At 42.5% G+C, this 21015-nt stretch overlaps 3 protein-coding genes across 3 annotated transcripts in view; all 3 read left to right on the forward strand.

Moving 5' to 3' along the window:
• CAPN1 (calpain 1) overlaps positions 1 to 21015 on the forward strand; it is a 148012-nt gene that overhangs the window by 67380 nt on the left and 59617 nt on the right. The gene's annotated exons all lie outside the window — the stretch shown is intronic.
• Positions 2245 to 11053, forward strand: LOC140068825 (solute carrier family 22 member 20-like). Its single transcript, XM_072114213.1, has 5 exons — positions 2245 to 2785; positions 9412 to 9515; positions 10424 to 10578; positions 10654 to 10822; positions 10918 to 11053. Exons 1-5 carry the CDS (start codon positions 2411 to 2413, stop codon positions 11051 to 11053), a joined length of 939 nt encoding a protein of 312 aa, XP_071970314.1. The 5' UTR covers positions 2245 to 2410.
• On the forward strand, positions 13117 to 18378 carry LOC140068826 (solute carrier family 22 member 6-B-like). Its single transcript, XM_072114214.1, has 4 exons — positions 13117 to 13156; positions 13358 to 13466; positions 16568 to 16771; positions 18034 to 18378. Exons 1-4 carry the CDS (start codon positions 13117 to 13119, stop codon positions 18113 to 18115), a joined length of 435 nt encoding a protein of 144 aa, XP_071970315.1. The 3' UTR covers positions 18116 to 18378.

Genomic DNA, 21015 nt, shown 5'->3' on the forward strand with positions numbered 1-21015 from the left:
TCTGTAGCCCGCACACAATCCTCCTGTACACATACATACACCCGTAACATATCTTCTGTATCTAAACATTGTTGGGATTTACATGAGGGAGAAACTTCGCAACTCACAGTTACACCTATTGAACGAGTTACACGTCCCAAAAGAGGCGGGGACTGGGTTAAAGCCCTCCGCAACAGAGAGGCATTCTGGATTATGACGATGAATACTAGAGCCCCTTTTGGCCTGAATTCAAGATACCATCTAATGTACATATATTAAGTGTGTTATTTTCAAATTTTTTCTGTCTTGATTTATATAATGAATTTTCTGTGTTTTCCCACCTGTGGTGTAAGTAGAGATTCCTCTGCCGCCCACTTCCGCTTGTATTCACATAAAAGCCCAGACTCACACGGTGAGGGTCAGACTATGATTAAGAACTATATTTAGTTCGAAACGCGTCAGTTTTTTTTCACCATGGTACCGTTTTAATAACTTTTATAGGATGAAATAAACTTCCACTTTTTATTCACAAATTTGTCTTCATACCTGCCTGGCTGCTGGACTACCGTTCGCATTCTTCCTATAAAATAAGAACACAAAAATAAAAAAGGGGAGGGAGGGCGGGAAGCTTGAGGTGAAGTTCAAAGAGGCCTAACCGTAGACCACATCCCCCTTTTATACCCTAAAGTGGTTGCTGGGAGGGGAGGAGAAAACTTTGCATCATGGGAAACAGAACATCCCTAAAGTGCATGATTAACCCCTTTGTACCTGAGTAAAACTATGGACATCAACAGTCTGTGTTCACCCTTCTTATACAGTTGGGTGTACACTCCAGCTAGTGTATAGTAGGGCTGTGAGGAATAGGATTCAGCTATCTCTGGGCACATTTACTTACCTGGTCCCGCAGAGTTCATGAAAGTGCAATGTCCGATGATCATGCACTGTGCCGCAATTCACTAAGATCGTGCACCCAATTTCCAGCATGTGTCGCATCCACGCTCACGTCCGCCGGAGTTCACCATCTTCTTCCTGGTGCATGTAAGTGCATTGTCTTGGGACAATTTGAATCTTAAATCCTGCGCTCAGTCCAAATCAGTCGGATTGCACAACAGCCAGCCCCCCCATTTCTGTCGCTTGAAAGCCAGCGCAGCCGCGCCACAATCCGATGTTAAATACCTGTCACAGCGCCACAAATCACTAAAACGTAGGAAAATCCGACAAAAGTGCAGCAGCGGACCCTTAATATATAAGCTCCATTGGGGCTCATTCACTAAGGGTCCGCACTTTCGTCGAATTTACCGAATATTTCTCTTTTGTCCAGAATTGCCCCGGGTTTTTGGTGCACATGATCGGATTGTGACGCATCGGCGCCGGCTTGCATGCAATAGAAATCGGGGGGCGTGGCCGACGGACAACCTGACGGATTCAGACACACCGTGGAATTTGATAAAGGAAATGTGTCACAAGATCAGCAGTCAAATGCACCAGGAAGAAGCAGGTGAACTCTGGCGGATCTCGGTGCAGCAGCGACACATGCAGGAACTCGGAAGCACGATCTTAGTGAATCGCTCCGGACCCGGATCCTCGTCAGACGACGCACCGCGGGATCGCGACAGGACCGAGTAAGTAAATCTGCCCCATAGTGTCTGGTGATCACTTACTATTATGAGTAAACATGTTCTAACACAATCCAGCTATTCTGTTATTAAGAATGAACAAAAGGGAATTGGAATAAACGGAGTATGAGGTCGTCACTTTATTAACACTGTAAACGCCTTAAAAAATATGGTTTCAAAAAATGGTTTCAACTTCAACCTCCTCCACAGAAAACAAGCCCTCATTCAGCTCTTTTATTCAAGTAGAATCGATGTATGAATCCATGTTCCTTGTATCTATATCAAAGATTAGTAGATGACAGGATGTGAACATACAGGATATCGATTCTCATCACATTAATCCCTTTACACGATGAAGAGTTAACAATGGCATATCATAAAACTAGAGAGCTCGAGTATTTGTAGATTTGGCATGGGCGGCTGTCTAATGACATACACTTACTTCCCCTTGTCCATAAGCCAATGAGGTTTCTGACTTAACTCTTTGTTCATTGGGTCCAAAATTTGCCCTTTCATAATGATCTTGGTCTAGGACGTTGTGTTACAATAAAAGGACATTCCCAGAACGATGTCATGAATGGAACAAATTTTTCAGAACAAGTTTAACCTGCATGAATATGGAGACGTAGGATAATCGGGAGAAGGGGAGGAGTTAATGGACAGAAAAAGGTATACAAAAAAAATCTGCGACATTAAAAACCTATTCACAACAAAAGAGGAAGAAGATATAAACCACTAAAGGATAAGAAGTCAAAGTAGACGTGGTTCTACCACCTGCTCCTAGAAGACTTGAACAAGACTCCTTCCTGCAAGACATGGCTTTCAATGATGTCCTTGAGTCCTTAGGTGGAGTTGGCTGTTTTCAGATCCTTCACACCATACTATTATTGGTACCAGTGGCTATGTTATCATGCCACAATCTTCTTCAGAACTTCACAGGTGCAGTCCCTGAACATTACTGCAAGCTTCCATCCACCAGTGACCTGAACAATCAAAGTCAACGACATATTATGAAACACTTCACATCCCTGGACCAAGAGCACAAGCCTTGGAGATGTGTCCAGCACCAAAAGGCCCCTGATTTGTTATCGAACTCAACTGACAAACTATTTGAAGGAAAGAATCTGGAATATTGCAAAGAAGGGTGGACCTATGACAGAAGCATCTTCTCCTCAACCATCGTTACTGAGGTTTGGCTCTTTTTTTTGCACTTGTACATATATTTAACATTTGTACATATAAGGGGAGATTTATCAGAAGTGTCTGAGGTAAAACTGTTCTAGTAGCCCATGGAAACCAATCAGGGCTCAGCTTTCATTTTATAAACAGCTGTGGGAAAATGAAAGCTGAGCTCTGATTGGTTGCCATGGGCAACTTATACAGTTCAGCTGTAAAAAGCTCTAGATAAATCTCCCCCATAGTCATTATTTGATGTGATAATTAATGTTTTAGAGTTTTGAAACCAATATGTATTTGTAGACAAGTTATCTTTCTTGCATGCCTGCTTATGTTCTACATATGAAGACAAATCCTACCATCGGTTTATGTCCCTAAGGAATCCAATATGTTTGACCATTCTCTTTACCCAATATTTGCCATCTAAGGAGTACAGTTGAGAGACCCCAATAAACATGATGGTGATGGTTGGCCAGTCCTATAGATATGGGTTTGGAAAATACGTGTATATGACCGCAGCTTAATTGCATTCATTTTACCCAAGGCTTGGACCAAACCAACCTACCTACCTTATCTTCACAGTTTTATGATAGGTTTTTTTTTTTATTAAGAATTATACATAAGATTACAAGTCCAGTTAGAACTTAGCAACATACAAAAGTGTTATAAGCAGAGTATCACAGCTATATAGCGTAAACATCTCATACAAATCTATTACTGTTAGCTTTACATGTAGACTTAAAAAAAACAAATCTATAAAGCTTAGCTTATCAAATGGACTTATTGAAACCCATATTTTCTTCCCCTATCCCCAAGCCCACCCCCTGCTGGAAGTGTTCGGGACCCCAAACAAATAACAAAAAAAAAATATATATATATACATATATACACACATATACATATATATATATATATATATATATATATAACTAAAAAATAAATAAATAAATAAGTAAATGAACCCTTTATGCCTTCCATTGGTCCCATATATCATTCAATCTTCTTCCTCCTCTGAAACGTTTTTCGTAAGCGCATTCATATGCTCTAATGCGATCGACTGTATTTTCCCATTCCTTTACTACTGGAGCTTTTGCTTCTTTCCAGTGCTTAACCAGAACCACCCTTGCCAACATTAGAGCCTTCAGCACTAACTCTCGTTTAGATTTTGTTCCAATATTATCTGGGATTAAACCCATTATACCCAAAGTAACTGAGCGCGGGAGGGTACAGCTAGTCCGGGCCTCAAGTAGCTCAAAAATCTTACCCCAAAATTCCCCAATCTCTGGACATTCCCATAGAACATGGAGGGTATCTGCATTAAGATCGTTACATCTGAAACACTTAGCATTGTCCCTGATCCCTATCTTGAACATTAACTGTGGTGAAAAATACGTTCTATATAAGATATTCAATTGTACACATCTGTGATTTAAGTTAATCGTGCTCCTAACCACATTTTTATATATTTCTTCCCATTGTTCACTAGTGATCTCACCAACCTGCCTTATCCATTTACTTTGACTAATGTGCCCCGTCTCCTTATCAATGTGGTTTAGAAAAAAATTATATAATCTCGCTAAGCTTTTTGGGCGAGCCCCCCATTCTAACATAATTGTAAAAGTTTTACACCCCTCTACCTTGAGCCCTACCGTGTTTTTTTCCTTACTATACGCATGTAAGAGTTTCCAATACCTGAATCGATCTCTTTCCCTCAAAATACCAGCTTCTACCCAAGATTTAAACGTGGGGAGTTCCCCGTGCATACCCAAGTGCTCCAGAGAGATAATACCTCTCTTTTCCCAAAACAAGTAATCCTCTATCTTATTCAGCTCTGGGAAATTAACATTTCCCCATAAGGGGGTAAAAGTCAGACCCCCTTCAATTCCGAGCAACTTCCTTACCTCTCCCCATGTATTCACCCAGAGTCTAGCCAATGGAAATTTCCCAATCTCCCGACATTTTAATGGGCCCGCCTCCAATAGTGTAAATAGTGAAGTGTACCGTCGTTTCATTTTAGTGGAGAAAATTTGAAAAAGCGTGCTACCTTTGTTTTCAATTATAAATTGCATCTGTGCCGCTAAAAAATAGTGGTAAAAGGATGGAAGAGATAGACCTCCCTTACCTTTGTCCCTCATTAGTGCTTCTTGTTTAATGCGTACCCTTTTCCTCCCCCACAACAGTTTATTTATAATTGCCCGGATAAGGGCAAACCATTTCTTGTCGATCCAGCAAGGGCAATTACTTAATACAAACAGGATTTGGGGTAAAACAATACTTTTAATTAACATCACCCTCTCAGCTCGGTTTAATGGGAGAGAGCTCCATGTATTTACTTTTGTCTTCACTTTTGACAAAAGCGGGACCACATTCAATGTCATATAATCGCTCACCCTAGGGCTAATTTTTAGCCCCAAATATTCCAGAGAGTTAGCTATCTTCAACTCTAGATGTTCCAATTGGCTCAAGGAATCCTCGTCTAAAGGCATCAGGATAGATTTCTGTACATTTATCTCAAAGCCTGAATGTCTTCCAAACTCATTGATCACTTTTAACGCTTTCGGTACAGAGGACACTGAGTCTTCTAGACAAAGAAGGATATCATCCGCATAAAGCATGATCCTATCACTCGGACCTCCATATCCTGCCCCCAAAATCTCTTCACTCGACCTAACCCTTATAGCCAGAGGCTCAATAAAAAGAGCAAATAATAGAGGAGACAGGGGACAGCCCTGTCTCGTACCCCTTGTTAAAGTGAAAAACGAAGAATAATCTCCATTTACTCTAATGCAAGCCCTCGGGACAACATAAAATAATTTTATCCACTGCAAAAACTTTCTACCTAAGCCGAATCTATTAATCACTTCCCAGAGGAAGTCCCACTCCACCCTGTCGAACGCTTTAGAAGCGTCTATCGACAGAATGGAGCGGGAACCCCCCCGGCCCAACTGCAGACTCGCAAACAGTCGTCTAATATTTGTACTAATGTGGCGCCCTGCCACGAAACCACATTGATCTTTATGTACAATTTCAGGGACCACCGTTTTTAATCTGTTCGCCAGTACTTTGGCCAGTAGTTTGGCATCCGCATTTAAGAGTGATATCGGGCGATACGATTCCCTTTCTAGTTGATCTTTATTCTTTTTATGTATCAGCACTATTCCTGCCTCATACCACGACTCCGGGAGCTTGCCCCTCGCCTGCGAATCCTCCCAAACTTCGACCAAAAGAGGTATTAGAATAGACCCAAACCTCACAAAGATTTCCAGAGGTAACCCATCCAAACCCGGTGCAGCATTACGTCTAGAGGCACTTAATGTGTCCTCAAGTTCTTTAGCAGAGATAGGTTGGGATAATAGATTGCTCTTTCCTTCTTCTAATTTCGTGAAGCTAATCCCATCTAAATACTTATTAATGTTTTCTGGAGTGGCCTCTAGATCAGATGAATAGACCGTAAGAAAGAACCTCATAAATTCGTCCTTAATCTCGCTTTGGCTATACACTATCTCCCCCGAACTATTCCTAATTGCTTTTATTCTATTTATCTCCTGATTTTGCTTTACTTTCTGGACAAGCCTTCTCGAGGAAAGTCCACTCTCGCAGTGGGCCGACTGATTTAAAAAAAATTTTTTTTGTATGGCTTTATTCGTAACAAATATATTATACCTCTCTTGTGCCTGTATCATATTATCTAAGCTATTTTGTGCTTTATTCTCCTGGAAAGCCTTATCCCACTTTTGCACTTCTCCCTTTAACTGCTTTTCTTGTTTAGCAAATTGCCTTCGTAGATAAATCACTTCTGAGTCTAAGAGACCTCTCAAGAAGGCTTTCGTCGAATCCCATAATAGACCATACTTATTAATCCCTCTATTTACTGTGATAAAATGGCACAATTCACTCTTTAACCTATCTTCATCCGAGATAAGTGTCAGCCAATGGGGATTTATCTTCCAGAATCTACATGAGGTTAAGCCCACCCCAGATAACTCCAGCACTATCGGGGAATGATCAGAAATCGAGCGGTTATCATATCTCATCTTTTTGATTCGCCCCAGGGCCAGATCGTTCCCCAGAACTAAGTCAATCCTGGAAAAGGAATTGTGCGAGCGATTGAAACATGAATATGCCAATTGATCCCCCGCAATATATCTCCATACGTCTATCCAGCCTATTTCCTGACAAAATCTTGCAAATGGAGTAGCATCTATTTCACGGGTAGCGGGTTGATCCCTCCTCACCCGGTCTAAGCCGTCTGAAAATACAGAATTAAAGTCTCCTAGCGCTAACATCGGACACTCCCCTACTCTCTCTGAAAACTTAATAAGCTGTAAGAGTACTTCATATCTGAAGGGCGGTGGTATATAAATCCCTGCCAATACACATCTCGTGCCTTCCAGTATACCATGCAGAGATATCTAGAGAGTACAGAAAATTACACTATGTTCCCAAACCACCTGAGTCCTCATTCAACCAACCTTCAAATAGGCTATAAAATAACCCAGCGCGGTGATTTAGACTGCGATAGTACCAACATAGGTAGGCTCAGAAAATTATCTTTAGGGGCACTAATTACACCTTTAACAAACTTCTCACTTCTCCAATCGCTTTCCCCCTCAGAGAACTACGGCGTATAGAGTAGACTTGAACCGCTTTAAATACAGGGGCTTTCAAGTCATTCCACCATATGAATAGATACTCAGACAATTCCTAAAGAACAGTTAAAGTACTTAAGCAATAGAAATAGGTTAATCATAGGTTATTCATCAGAGTTGCACATAGCCAGACAGTATTAACAGTGAAGCAAAGTTAGTCATGAGCATTAAATAGCAAAAGCTCTATTTTCAACCACTCCGCCTAAATACACAGCAAGTTCCTTTGCGAAGCTAGCATGCCTTAGCGAAAAAAGAAAATTGGTTAGTCATAGGTTAGTCAACCTTATTGTACATGGGTGGGCTGACAGCGAATTTATGAGCACCACCTAAAGGCGCTTCCATAACCGCCTACAGCCTTAAACCAACCAGCGGAGCATTAAGCATATAAGCAGTATTGTCAGCGAAGCAAAGTTAGTCGAGAGCGTTATACAAAGAAGAAGGTTTTCTTCTACTCCAGGTAGGTACTCAGAAAATTCCTTCGCGGACTACGATGCTTTAGCAATGCAGATAGGTTAGTCATAGATTAGTCAGCAGTATTGCACAAAGCCCAGTAATCGGAAAGTTATAAGCAAGCCACAGATGGAAACCTTAAGCGGGTGGAAACAAAACTACTATGTAGTATAGGCTGATAATAGAGACACCACCGTGCCTTAAAGCGGTCTCACCCAACCAGTGTACATAGGCTTCCTTCGAGGCACGCAATTCCTATTCGTGCGGCTGCCAGCTTGTAGAGAAGACGGTGTCGGCTTCACTAATGTTGATCCCTGGTCCTGTTCGCGTCGTCACCGCTGAAGGCTCCCCGGTTATCCGCTCGATACGCCGCGCCTCTGGACCCAGGTCCTCGTCAGCCGTGTCCTCCGTCCACCACACTCAGCCTCTCTTCCGGACTTAGAACGAAGCATGGGCACATGTCTCCGCGACTCCTGCCTCCGATACGCTGCGCCAGCCTGCTCCGGATCTCTCTACCGGTTCGCCTCCTCATTGACTGGCCCAGCGCGTCAGTGCATCGCGTCAAGGCTCCTCATCGTGGCAAGGTTTGCATCGGGAGGTTAGGGGGAGGGCGGGCGGCAGGTGTGCAGCGTGACTACGTCATGCCGTTACGCTCCCCCTGGCCCCCGGGACAGTTTTATGATAGGTTAGTAGTGTTTAGACTCCGAAATACCATTGTATAAAATATAAATTTATAGTATTTCTACATGATACAGATAAAGTGTAGTTGAGTTTGAGATCTATATACGCAAGATGAAGTTGTAACATGAAAACGCAAAGACCTAGTTTGGCTTCAGACATAAGCTTAGACCTTGAAGTAGACACAGGGGCACATTTACTAAGGGTCCGGATACCCAACGATTTCCGATGAGCGCCGCATTTCGAAGGAGTTTTTGGCGCATGCAATCAGATTTTGGCGCCGACTTTCATGCGCCAGAAATCGGGGTCGGGCGTCGGACGATCCGACGGATTCAGACAACGCACAGGATTTAACATTCAAAATTGTGTCGCAAGCCATGCAACTACATGCGCTGGGAAGAAGATGGTGAACTCTGGCGGACCTGAGCGGGGAAGCGACACATGCAGGATATCGCAGGATATGCGCACAATCTTATTGAATCGCGGCAGCTCCGAATCCTCTTCAGACAACGCACCTCAGGGATCGCGTCAGGACAGGTAAGTAAATGTGCCCCATAGTGTTGAGCTTCAATGGCTATATAAGTCCTATTCCTGGCCTGTGTTCCATAACACTGAATACAGATGTACTAGATCTCACCTCAATGATGCAAAGATGTAACACAACCTCCACCGAGCCTAAAGCAACGTATCAGCAACTACAGTGCAAATAGGAACTCATCCCTGTACATGGTTAATTCTGTGAGTTGCTCCCTTTTACAAAAAGCAAAAATAACTCGACAAATAAACATCTAAATAACAATTGTGAATATTTTGTACATTTCAGTAGTTAATGTGCCTAATTAATAATTATTTATACCTTCCAGTGGAATTTAGTTTGTAACCAACGTCCTTGGAGACAAGTAGCCCGCTCCATCTATATGACCGGTGTACTATTGGGAGCACTTGTCTTTGGCAGTCTTGCTGACAAGTAAGTTCTCATCCTCTATATAGATTCTAACATTCAGTTCTCACCTTATTAGCTGGTGCTTCTGCTCTTCAGCACCTGCGCTCGGCTGGAAGTTCGGCTGATTGATCAATTTTCTAACCTCCTTGGGCTATGATACGCCACTTGTAACATCAGAGCCAGTTACGTCTTGTGGTTTGAGTAGATCAAGCATTGACCAAAACCGCCCCTAGCCCCAATCTTCCCCTTCCCATGCACTTCAGGCTGACTGCAGATCCCATATACTGGAGGAAACACAGACAGAATATGGGAAGTGGGAGTCAAAGCACTTTTTTGGCAACACTTTCCGTAGAAAGCCCCTTTAAGAATGTATTACTTTTCCATCACATATTGCTAGATAAATTGGGGTACTATCATTGGTGAACCATCCAAATCAGGGCCCTGGTCCTCTGTCCCAAGAACAAGGGGAACCAAAACCAGGGGAACTACGCATGAATCCTACCACTTCATTCCAAGGCCATAGCACTGAGGGAAGAGGCCTATCACCAATTTATCATGTATTGGCTAACCAGTGGATAGGTGATAAATGCTTTTGGGCTGGAATACCCCATTGGTCAGTGAAATAACAGAATATTAACAATTTTGCTAGAATTTGTATTGTTTTTGTACCATAAATTAGGTTATTTGAGAACCAACTCCTGAAATTGTCCCAAGTGATTGGCTCAAAAGTCACCAGCAAATGGGGTTATCAGCTGAGCCCATTATTGTGTCTGGGTCTTTTTAGGGTTGAATGGTCAACATCCTCTAGTGGGCAATTCTTAAAGGCAAAATACTGTTACGTTGCATATGTCCTAGGCAATTGTAGAGAATATTTAGTGTCCCAATCTTCTTGGTATCGTTCCATGATGTTGACCTGTTTCTGTGTTTCTTAGGTTAGGCAGAATGGAGATCCTAACCTGGTCTTACCTGCAGATGGGGATAGCTGGAAGCTGTGCTGCTTTCCTACCTACATATGACGGCTACTGTACTTTCCGCTTCCTTTGTGGTGTGGCATCCTCCGCTATTTCCGTCAACAGCATTTCCTTAAGTAAGTGTCCTCTGATGATTTTCTAGAACATCATGTATTTATGTTTATTTTTTACTAATTTCTTGTGTTTTCTAGTCTTAGAATGGATGCCCAAACGTGGCCGGACCCTGGCTGGCAATTTTTTTGGCTTTTCCTACTCCTTGGGACAGATAGATTTGGCTGCGATGGCGTACGTGATCAGAGATTGGCGATGGCTTCAGTTTGCAGTTTCTGCCCCTTTCCTCCTCTTCTTCATCTATTCCTGGTATATTCTGATTCTTTACTTTGCACTGTGGAAAAATGCAAGTTTTAAGAAATATAAAATTGGTTTATGAATTCATCCTTGGTCTTCTGATGCAGGTGGCTCCCTGAATCTGCTCGCTGGCTGATTCTTCGGGGTGAAACTAACAAGGCTTTGAAAAATCTAAGAAAAGCTGCGCATATCAATGGAAAATGGAGAGAAGGGGAGAAGCTGACGACAGAGGTAAAATATTGATTGCTGAAAGTTATATAAGTACAATAGTAATGAAATAATCTTCTTTATCCTATTATTCTTCATGGGGATATGTACAAATAAGAGTAAGGCTATATGCACATGACCATTGTTGAGGCTGTGACCTAGCGACACCAGATCACGGCCACAATTGAAGTCTATAGTACCAGATTATGGTGTGGTGAGCCATGCCGCAAAAGACATGTCCTATCTTCTGCCGGATTGTGGCTATGGACGCTCAGCTTTCTTTGCATAGACCTCTTCCATTCCTCCCAACCTTTGGGTTGAAGAAAGAGGGACAAAAAGAATGATGCCCTAGTATGCCCACACAGTATAATACCTAGAATAATGGATTTTTCACCAAATATTCTCACCTTTCTCACCTTTACAATGCCTCATTCCCCCTTATTGTGGTCCCTTTCTCTGCTCCTGCTGTTTTTAAAAAACAGTTTTTGCTCCCTGTCCCCCTTCATTGGTCCCCATTTCTCTTCTCCCCTTCCTTATGCCCCTTATCTGCTTCCCCTCTTATTGTGCCCCTCTCTGCTCCACTTCCATATTATGCCCCCTCTCTGCTCCCATCTTATTGTGCACCCCCTTCTGCCCCCCTTTTTATTGTGCTCCCCCTATTATTGTTCCCCTTCTTTTTATGCTCCCCATTTCTGCTACCTTTCCTTATTATGCCCCCCCTCTGCTCCCCTTCCTTAATATGCCCACCTCTCTGCTCCCATTCTTATTGTGCTCCCCCTTTCTGCTCCCATTCCTTACTATGTCCCCCTCTCTGCTCCTTCTCCTATGGCCCCTCTTTTGTTGCAACAAAATAATCTGTACTCACCTTTCCTCATTCCCTCGCTGCTGTCCTGCCTCTTCCTCCACCACATCTGTACTACAGCAGTGCTCTGCAGACGCATTGTGATGACGTAACTGCGCCTGCAGGGTTCTGCTTTCTACAGACACGGCAGACACCTGGCTGTGATTCATTTAACTGAGTTGATATCCCGGGCCATAACTCCTGCCAGGTGGGAAATCGGGACAGAGCCCGAAATCCGGGACTGTCACACTGGATCCAGGACAGGTGTATGGCCTCTCCCTTCCCTATTCGCATGGTCACCAGGGATCTCGCCCAGGTGTGTACACTGTTGCATGGATGTAGCATAAGGATGGTTGTTATTGTTTCTTATATTATTCTATCCCCTTACCCTTTTGTTGGCATTATTTGTGTATCTCTTTGCATATAACACTCCTATCAGATGTATTTTGTTCATGTCTTCCCCGTTAACCTTCACTTTGGTCAACTTGCAGATGCTGTGCTCAGAGATGCAAAAAGATATCTTTATAATCAGATCCTCACATTCAGTGTTTGACCTTGTCCGCACTCCGGCGATGAGGCGCATGTCCCTCTGTCTAGTTCTGGTTTGGTAAGTTGGGGATATGGGTTTTATAGGTATTACTGATGTGTCATGTGTTTGCCAGTAGTACATATAAACCACTGATATACCAACAAAATTTCTCAGCCTAACATATGTGGTAAATATCATTGCTATAGGCACAAGTCTTCCTGACCCAGGCACTGTTTGGAGGAGTAGAAATGACGGCTAAGTTAATGGTGATGTTGGTGATGACATTTGTGGGAAGAAGAGTCATGCAGTTTGTGTCCTTGTGTTTGGCCGGAGTGATGGTGCTGTCGTATGGCTTCACACCTCACGGTAAGACAACTTAAGAGATGATCCTTTCCATTGCCTTTTACATGCTACATCAAATATGACCTGAGACACTGCCATGGAAATTATGTGCCCCCTACAGTAGCCGGTGTCCCCCACAGTAGCCAGAGTGCCCCCCACAGTAGCCAGAGTGCCCCCCACAGTAGCCAGAGTGCCCCCCACAGTAGCCAGCTTCCCTTTTCCCTCCCCCAATGTATACTCCACGATGGAAAAAATCCCCAAAATATATCCTCACCTTTCCTTGCTTCCACAAAGCAGCGGCAGTCATCTACTCGTCTTTACAGCTAGATGCAATGACTGAATGCGACAGCTCTGAAGCCGATAGACCTGATATCAGCCACCGCATAAATGACTACAGAAAAAGATTGCTACTGCTATGTGGGGGAAGGTGAGTATCGGAGTATCGGAGTACTCTGCCCCTATGCTGCTTTCCTGACTAGCGGAGCATAGGGATTGGCTACGGATCTTGTTTTTGACCTCCGAGTGCTACATTATGTGAATGTTGGGTTGATAAATTTACTCTGAAGCCATGAAGCATCAAGTCCTCAATCTGCTAAAATGTGAATGAGTATATAATGTTCTCTTGCAGATATGCAGATGTTATATACAGTTCTAGCAGTGACTGGAAAGGCTTTCCTGGCTTCTGCTATTACCTGCATGTACCTGTATACTGGAGAGCTGTATCCTACAGAGATAAGGTATGTTTACAGTGAATATTGCATTTTAAGTAATTGGCTCCATTTAAGAAGTATTTCCATAATGAAGATTGTGTTTCATATTGCTGCTAGTTCACTACAGTTCACTGACTAATAATAGTAATACTCCTCAGTGGTGGCGAACCTATGGCACGGGTGCCAGAGGCGGCACTCAGAGACCTTTCTGTGGGCACCTGGGCCATAGCCCCAGCACACCAGGCAGGACTCAAAGAATCTTCCTGCAGTTCCAAGCAACTTAAAAGATGCTGATCATATATTTAAGTGATACTTACTTCACTACTTAGAACTGTAGGAAGAGGGAGAATGAGTAGACAGGGACAAATTATCTTTGAAGGACCTTCTGCTGGTCCCACAATTCTCTGAGGGACACTGGCAAGAAGCTAAAATGATGCAAATTTTCCATCTTTCTTTCTACTGTGTTTCTGTCCTCAGGAGGCCAATATGATTGAAAGTTGTTGAAGAACAGGGAGCAATAAGTTACTGCTTTAATTTTTGGTTGGCACCTCACGATAAATAAGGGGTTGCAGTTTGGGCACTCGGCTGCTAAAAGGTTCGCCATCACTGTCATAGAGGATATGTCAGCAAGGCTGTATTTACCGATAGGCACTTAGGAGCCTGTGCCTAGGGCAGTTACAGAGAGGACGTCTTTATGAGCAGGAATGCTATTTTACCCAGTTTAAAAAAAAAAACTACTTTATTTAATCCTTAACTAGACTGCTGCCAGACCGACAATGTGTCATTAACTATAGAGAGTCATAGTATATAGGAGCTTAAAGGGAACCAGTCAGGGCTTAAAGGGAACCAGTCAGAATGATTCGGGACACTAAACCAAATTAAGGCTCTTGTGGAGCTTGTTTGAGCTTTGGAGCTTCTGCTATAGAAAAAAATAATACATATCTAGAGATGACTCTAGAATTGTACTCATTTCTGGTGCTCTCTCAGCTTCATTACGCATGCGCCATACCTACAGCACATCCGCTGTGAAGCCAGCAGGAGCAGGAGCTTAGAGTTCTGGCCTGAGTTAAGTATATTAATCTTTTTTATTTATTGTGGGCCAGTAAGAAATTTATACAAGGTGAGTTGAGAAACTAAGGACCTGTGGATGGGTTAGTGTCCCAAAGTGCCCTGATAGGTTCCCTTTCATACTCTTTATGAGTGTAGGCAGAAGGGTGCCTTAGTGGGTGCATAGGAGCATACTGAGGCCACAAGCAGTAATAGTCTATAGACGGGGGCAAAAAAGGGGTTATAGAAGACTGCAGTGCTGCACCAAGGCCAAAGCCTATAGGAAAAGGAGAGTGATAGTCGTTAGGAGTTTACAATCAATATTACTAAGAGATAGTTTAATATCTGATAATACTTAACAAGTGTGAATCTATCTAGTTTTTATCACAAATCATAATAGTTACATATAAATGGGCATATAATGGGGGGGGGGGGGATCAGGCCTAATACCTTGGCCAGTGTCAGCTGTAAATACAGCCTGTATATCACCTCTCCTCGCATAATTTTTGTGAATTAGAGTTACTAGTTGAAGGGGTATCCCAGTAGTTTACAATGTGCAAACAGATAAATACGCACAGTCACATTCTAAAATTTTTTAATATAAATGAATGACGGGCTCCAGGTTTTTCTCAATGTAACTCAGAAGAACAATGCGTCAGAATCCAACAGCAAACACAATAGATTAGTCATAATCCAAACAAGGTGACGAATCACATGCAACTGAGCTCCAAAAAATTAATAGCAGCTGGTCGAAGAGCTTGTAGAAATTTGGAACAAACCAGGAAGAGAGGCAGGGGGATGGGGAGCCAAAAAATAATAATGTATACAAAAGTTTGCCCTGGGACACAGATCTGAGTGGCACCGGGTGCAGGGAGGCCAAGAGGAGCCAAGAAAGGATTTATTTATTGTCTGCTCCGGGGTTCTCCAGTATTATTAGTTTTATGTCAGGGGGGTCTCCAGTATTATTGTCTATTATGGGGTCTCCAGTGTTTGTCTGCTCCAGAGGTCTCCAGTGCTAGTAGTTTTATACTCTGGGGGTCTTTAGTATTAACTGCTCTTAGGGTCTGCTATGTCTGCTTTGGGGGTCTCCAGTATTAGTACTTTTGTGCTCTTGTAGTCTACAGTATTGTTTGTCTTCTATGGTGCCTCCAGTATTATCTGTCTGCTGTGGGGATCTCCAGTCTTATTATAGTCTACTCTGAGGGTCTCTCTTTTATTATGGTTGTCTGCTCTGGGGTCTTCAATACTAATAATATCTGCCCTGAGTATTATAATAATAATCCCTTTATTTATATAGAACACACAGATTACGCAGCGCTGCACAGAGTTTGCCAAATTGGTCCCTGTCCCCAATGGGGGCTCACAATCTAATCACCCTACCTGTACTGCTCTGAATACAGTATTTGGTTTCTGGGTTGATATTTATTGCTGTACTTTGGAAGTTATAATTTCTGCTGTACCGTGGTTGTTGGGGCATCTAGGGTGCTGGTTACTGGTGCAGCCCCTTAAAGGGAACCTGTCATGGGAAATTGATCTAATAAACCACTACCAGTATGTTGTCAAGTACCATAACACCTTCCAGATGATGTTTCTTTCATGTCCCAGTGTGGTGGCATCATGAAGTGAGATGTAATGTGGTTGTATAAAGTCAAGGAGGCGGAGATTGGACCATGTAAGAAATTAAAACCAGAAGATGTTACGCTGATTGACAATATACTAGTAGTGGTTTATTAGGCCAATAGCTGATGACAGGTTCCCTTTAAAATTGAGCGGTATGAGAATATGGCCTTTGGACCAATAAATATTGTTCACCCCTGACCTTACTCCTTAGATCAGGAGCAGAACAGACATTTAAAGGAAATTTCCTAATTTTTATAACTTATTATATGTTTGTGGAGTTGGAGTCCATTTTACCAGAACTCTGAACCAAAAGTTCACCGACCTTGACTCCGACTCCACAGCCCTGATGATCAGACCTTAAATTAACAATACACAGAGGGGGAAACTCATATATAATGTTTCAGACCTCCACTGTATATTAAATACATACTAATAGTATTACTATGCCTTCTCGCACGCAGGCAAACAGGGATGGGCTTAAGCGCTATGAACGCTCGCCTGGGCTCCGCTGTGGCATCTGTTTTGCATTTAGCAGGAGATTTTTCGGAGACGATCCTTCCCATGTTATTTGGAATCACTCCCATTATAGCGGGCTTCTTCTCCTGCTTTCTGCTGGAAACCAAAGACTCCTCATTACCAGATACTATCAATGAAGTTGAGGACAGGTAAGAAATACTGCATATTCCATGGTTTGGATAATTCCCGAATTAATGAGGTTGTTCACTTTTACAAATAAATATTTTTGTGGTGAAGAGTTCTACCATTTTCCAATTTACTTCCTGATTTAATTCCTCACTGTTTTCTAGATCTCTGCTTGCTGTAATACCATAGGAAGCTTCATTGTTTGCTTCCTATAAAATTGGTCCATGATCATGTGATGTCACACAGGTGCACAGCTTGTTACATCCCTGGTCACGTGATGTCACGCAGGTGCACGGCTCTTTATATCCCTGGTCCTCTGATGTCACAAAGGTGCACAGTTTGTTACATCCATTGTCACGTGATGTCGCACAGGTGCACGGCTTGTAATATATCCCTGTTCTTGTGATGTCACACAAGTGCACAGCTCGTTATATCCCTGGTCATGTGATGTCACACAGGTGCACGGCTCGTTATATCCCTGGTCATGTGATGTCACACAGGTGCACAGCTCGTTATATCCCTTGGTCATGTGATGTCACACAGGTGCACAGCTCGTTATATCCCTGGTCATGTGATATCACACAGGTTCACGGCTCATTATATCCCTAGTCATGTGATGTCACACAGGTACATAGCTTGTTATATCCCTGGTCACGTGATGTCACACAAGTGAATAGCTCATTATATCTCTTGTCATGCTAATGTCACATGGTGCACGACACGTAATATCCCTGGTCATGTGATGTCACACAGGTGCATGGCTCATTATATCTCTGGTTAACAGGCTGTAGAAAGTTGGAGCAGGCGTTGGGGGGTCCCACTTGTCATGAAGGTGGCGTGAAGGGGGAAATCATAACGATTACTGGCGGTTCGCTAGTAATTGCGAATATTTCAGGGCTTGTAAACCAGAAAATTTGCATCCAACCCCTGATAAATCTTCCGCTGTTTACTTCTTGTTATGAATTGTCTGTTCTTGGAAGGCAACACAGCCTGGCAGATCACAGGGGACCAGATTACAGGAGGATCTACATGATGTTCATAAAGCTCTATAGAGAGAAGCTGACATAGCCGGATATATTGCTGCAGGTCACAATTTTTTAAAATAAACCCAGAGCTTCATTAACCATCATACTGTTCAGCACTGATCTAATATGTTCTATAAGTCTTGATTCTCTAGCATCTCAAAAATCAGAAATGACTGTACAATGAATATACCATAAATATAAGAAATAATACATTTGTGGCTTATAGGAACATGTGCTAACTGGATCTGTTCAATCCTCAGGTACAGAGATATTTCATTTGAGGAAGAAGAAGCAGAGAGAGAACAGTGGATTATTAAAATTCATGTAAAGGAAATCTCCTGAAGTTAAAGAGGAAGAGTTTTTAATATTTTTCATACAATGAGATTGGTGACATTGGGGCACATTTACTTTCCCGGGCCTTGCGCGATCCCCGATCCGGAATGTCCGACGAGGATGAACTCTGCCGCAATTCAAGTAGATCGTGCGCCCGATATCCTGCATGTGTCGCTTCCCCGCTCAGGTCCGCTGGAGTTCACCTTTTTCTTCCTGGTGCATCTAAGTGCTTGGGCTTGCAACACAATTTGAAAGTTAAATCCCGACACAAATGTCTATGTGTGTACTGTGTACATGTCTATATGTGTACTGTGTACATGTCTATGTGTGTACTGTGTACATGTCTATGTGTGTACTGTGTACATGGCTATGTGTGTACTGTGTACATGGCTATGTCTGTACTGTGTACATGGCTATGTCTGTACTGTGTACATGGCTATGTGTGTACAGTGTACATGTCTATGTGTGTACTGTGTACATGGCTATGTGTGTACTGTGTACATGTCTGTGTGTGTACTGTGTACATGGCTATGTGTGTACTGTGTACATGTCTGTGTGTGTACTGTGTACATGGCGGTGTGTACTGTGTACATGTCTATGTGTGTACTGTGTACATGGCTATGTGTGTACTGTGTACATGGCTATGTGTGTACTGTGTACATGGCTATGTGTGTACTGTGTACATGTCTATGTGTGTACTGTGTACATGGATGTGTGTGTACAGTGTACATGTCTATGTGTGTACTGTGTACATGGCTATGTGTGTACTGTGTACATGTCTATGTGTGTACTGTGTACATGGCTATGTGTGTACTGTGTACATGGCTATGTGTGTACTGTGTACATGTCTATGTGTGTACTGTGTACATGTCTATGTATGTACTGTGTACATGTCTATGTGTGTACATGTCTATGTGTGTACACACATAGACATGTACACAACAGGTCCTTTCGTCCACTTTTAAGGATATTGTCCGGATAACCCTTTTGCAGAAACCTGTGTCTCAGGTCATCTGCCTGTCTAAGAAAGGCTTTTTTATCCGAACAATTCCTTGTAGTCGCAAATATTGGCCATGTGGTATTTCCCTCTTGAGTGGTACCGGATGATTACTTTCCCATCTCAAGAGGGAATTAGTTGTCGTGACTTTTCTGAAAACTTTGGTCTCAATTTTGCCATCGGGACCTTTCGAGAGCAGGACATCTAAAAATGCCAATTTGTCATACTTAATTTCATGTGTGAACTTCAACCCAATGTTATTCACATTTAGACTCTGGACAAACTTAATGAAGGAGGATTCAGAACCCTTCCAAATTATTAAAACATCGTCGATATAGCATAACCAAACTTCTACGTGCTCAACAAACTCAGAATTAGCCTGTGAAAAAACAATGGTATCCTCCCACCAGCCCAGGAGCAAAGTGGCGTAGGTTGGCGCACAAGGCCAACCCATCGCCGTGCCCCTGAGCTGGTGGTAGAATTTGCCATCGAAAAGAAAATAATTGTGTGTTAAACAAAACTGTAATGATTTAAGGATAAATTCATTATGCAATCTGCACTGAACCCCTCTTTATCTAATAAAGTGTGATACAGCCTCAAGTCCAAAATTGTGGGGAATCGACGAATACAAGGCTTCTACATCAATAGATGCCAACAAAAACTCTTTGTCAATCATCACCCCATCAAGTCTTCTTAGGAGATCTAATGAGTCCTTTGTGTAAGACGGAAGAGACTCAATGAATGGTCTCAATACCTTATCTAGGTACACCCCCAGGTTCTGAGTGATATTGTTCACACCAGACACTATGGGTCTTCCCTTAAGGGGGTCAAGACCCTTATGGATTTTTGGCAAACTATAAAATGTTGCGACCATAGGCGTAACTGGCTCAAGAAATCGAAATTAATTCATGTCCATTAATTCTTGGCTCAGTGCTTGATTGAGCATTATCTTTAGCTCACCTACATATTTGATAGTGGGATTGGTCTTCAGAATTTCATAAGATGAAGTGTCTCGTAACCAGGGCCACAATCAGAACAAGAAAAAAGTTGGATGCGTACAGGAAATCACATTACCAAAAAATCCATCTATTAATACAAACAGTAATAATAACAAGACAACAAATATAAAAACACTTAAAACATACACCCAGTGGGTGTATAAAGCTTCCAAGGGTAGTAGTCCCTTACAATCCCCATCCACAATCAGTAATTCGCACAGATAGACAATTATTTATAGGTAAATTACCATAGTCAATCCTAGGAAAACCTCTAGATGGCGGCAATGCAGTAAAGTGCTCTGTGCAAAACAATAAAGTGTGGAGTAAAACCTGGTAAACCCTCAACCTGCTCATACAATACCCAATTGTAGAAGAGACATGTGGTGTCTAGTACTGGAATGAAAGCCAGGGAGGCAGGTCAGTTGGATGGGGAGTGGAGCAAGCCCCACGCGTATCGTCACCGTGTTGGTGACTTCCTCAGGGGTAAGGATACATTATTTGCTTACATTGTGGCGGTGCCTGCTCTCCTTTTGTGTAGTCGTAACAAATCCAGACACATATTTCTATATTTCTGAGAGTCCATCACTACAACATTCCCGCCCTTATCTGACGATTTAATCGTAATATTGGTGTCATTTTCAAGCTGATAAAGGTCATCCATTTCAGATTTTGTACAATTAAACGGCACAAAGGGCGATTGCATAGTTTTTATATCATTCGTAACATCCCTCAGGAAGACATCAATAGGTGATACATCACTGACAGGTGGAAACCTAGTACTTTTAAGATGTAAATCAGTAAAAAGTCCCTTGCCTTCAATTGTCGGGTTAGAGCTCTCCAACCCATATAATAGCCTTACATCCTGTAAGAGGTCATTTGGTATGTTCAGATCCCTGCACATTTTCTTATCCTGT

The sequence above is a fragment of the Engystomops pustulosus genome, chromosome 7, assembly GCF_040894005.1.
Source record: "Engystomops pustulosus chromosome 7, aEngPut4.maternal, whole genome shotgun sequence".
Lineage (NCBI taxonomy): Eukaryota > Metazoa > Chordata > Amphibia > Anura > Leptodactylidae > Engystomops > Engystomops pustulosus.

What these genes read in the sequence shown, in the direction of transcription:
- LOC140068825 (XM_072114213.1), top strand. Translation starts at nt 2,411, where the DNA reads ATGGCTTTCAATGATGTCCTTGAGTCCTTAGGTGGAGTTGGCTGTTTT. An exon ending in TTTGGCAGTCTTGCTGACAA is followed by an intron (nt 9,516 to 10,423) that starts GTAAGTTCTCAT and finishes TGTGTTTCTTAG; the next exon opens with GTTAGGCAGAATGGAGATCC. An exon ending in CTCTTCTTCATCTATTCCTG is followed by an intron (nt 10,823 to 10,917) that starts GTATATTCTGAT and finishes CTTCTGATGCAG; the next exon opens with GTGGCTCCCTGAATCTGCTC.
- LOC140068826 (XM_072114214.1), top strand. Translation starts at nt 13,117, where the DNA reads ATGACTACAGAAAAAGATTGCTACTGCTATGTGGGGGAAG. An exon ending in CTACTGCTATGTGGGGGAAG is followed by an intron (nt 13,157 to 13,357) that starts GTGAGTATCGGA and finishes GTTCTCTTGCAG; the next exon opens with ATATGCAGATGTTATATACA. An exon ending in ATCAATGAAGTTGAGGACAG is followed by an intron (nt 16,772 to 18,033) that starts GTAAGAAATACT and finishes TTCAATCCTCAG; the next exon opens with GTACAGAGATATTTCATTTG.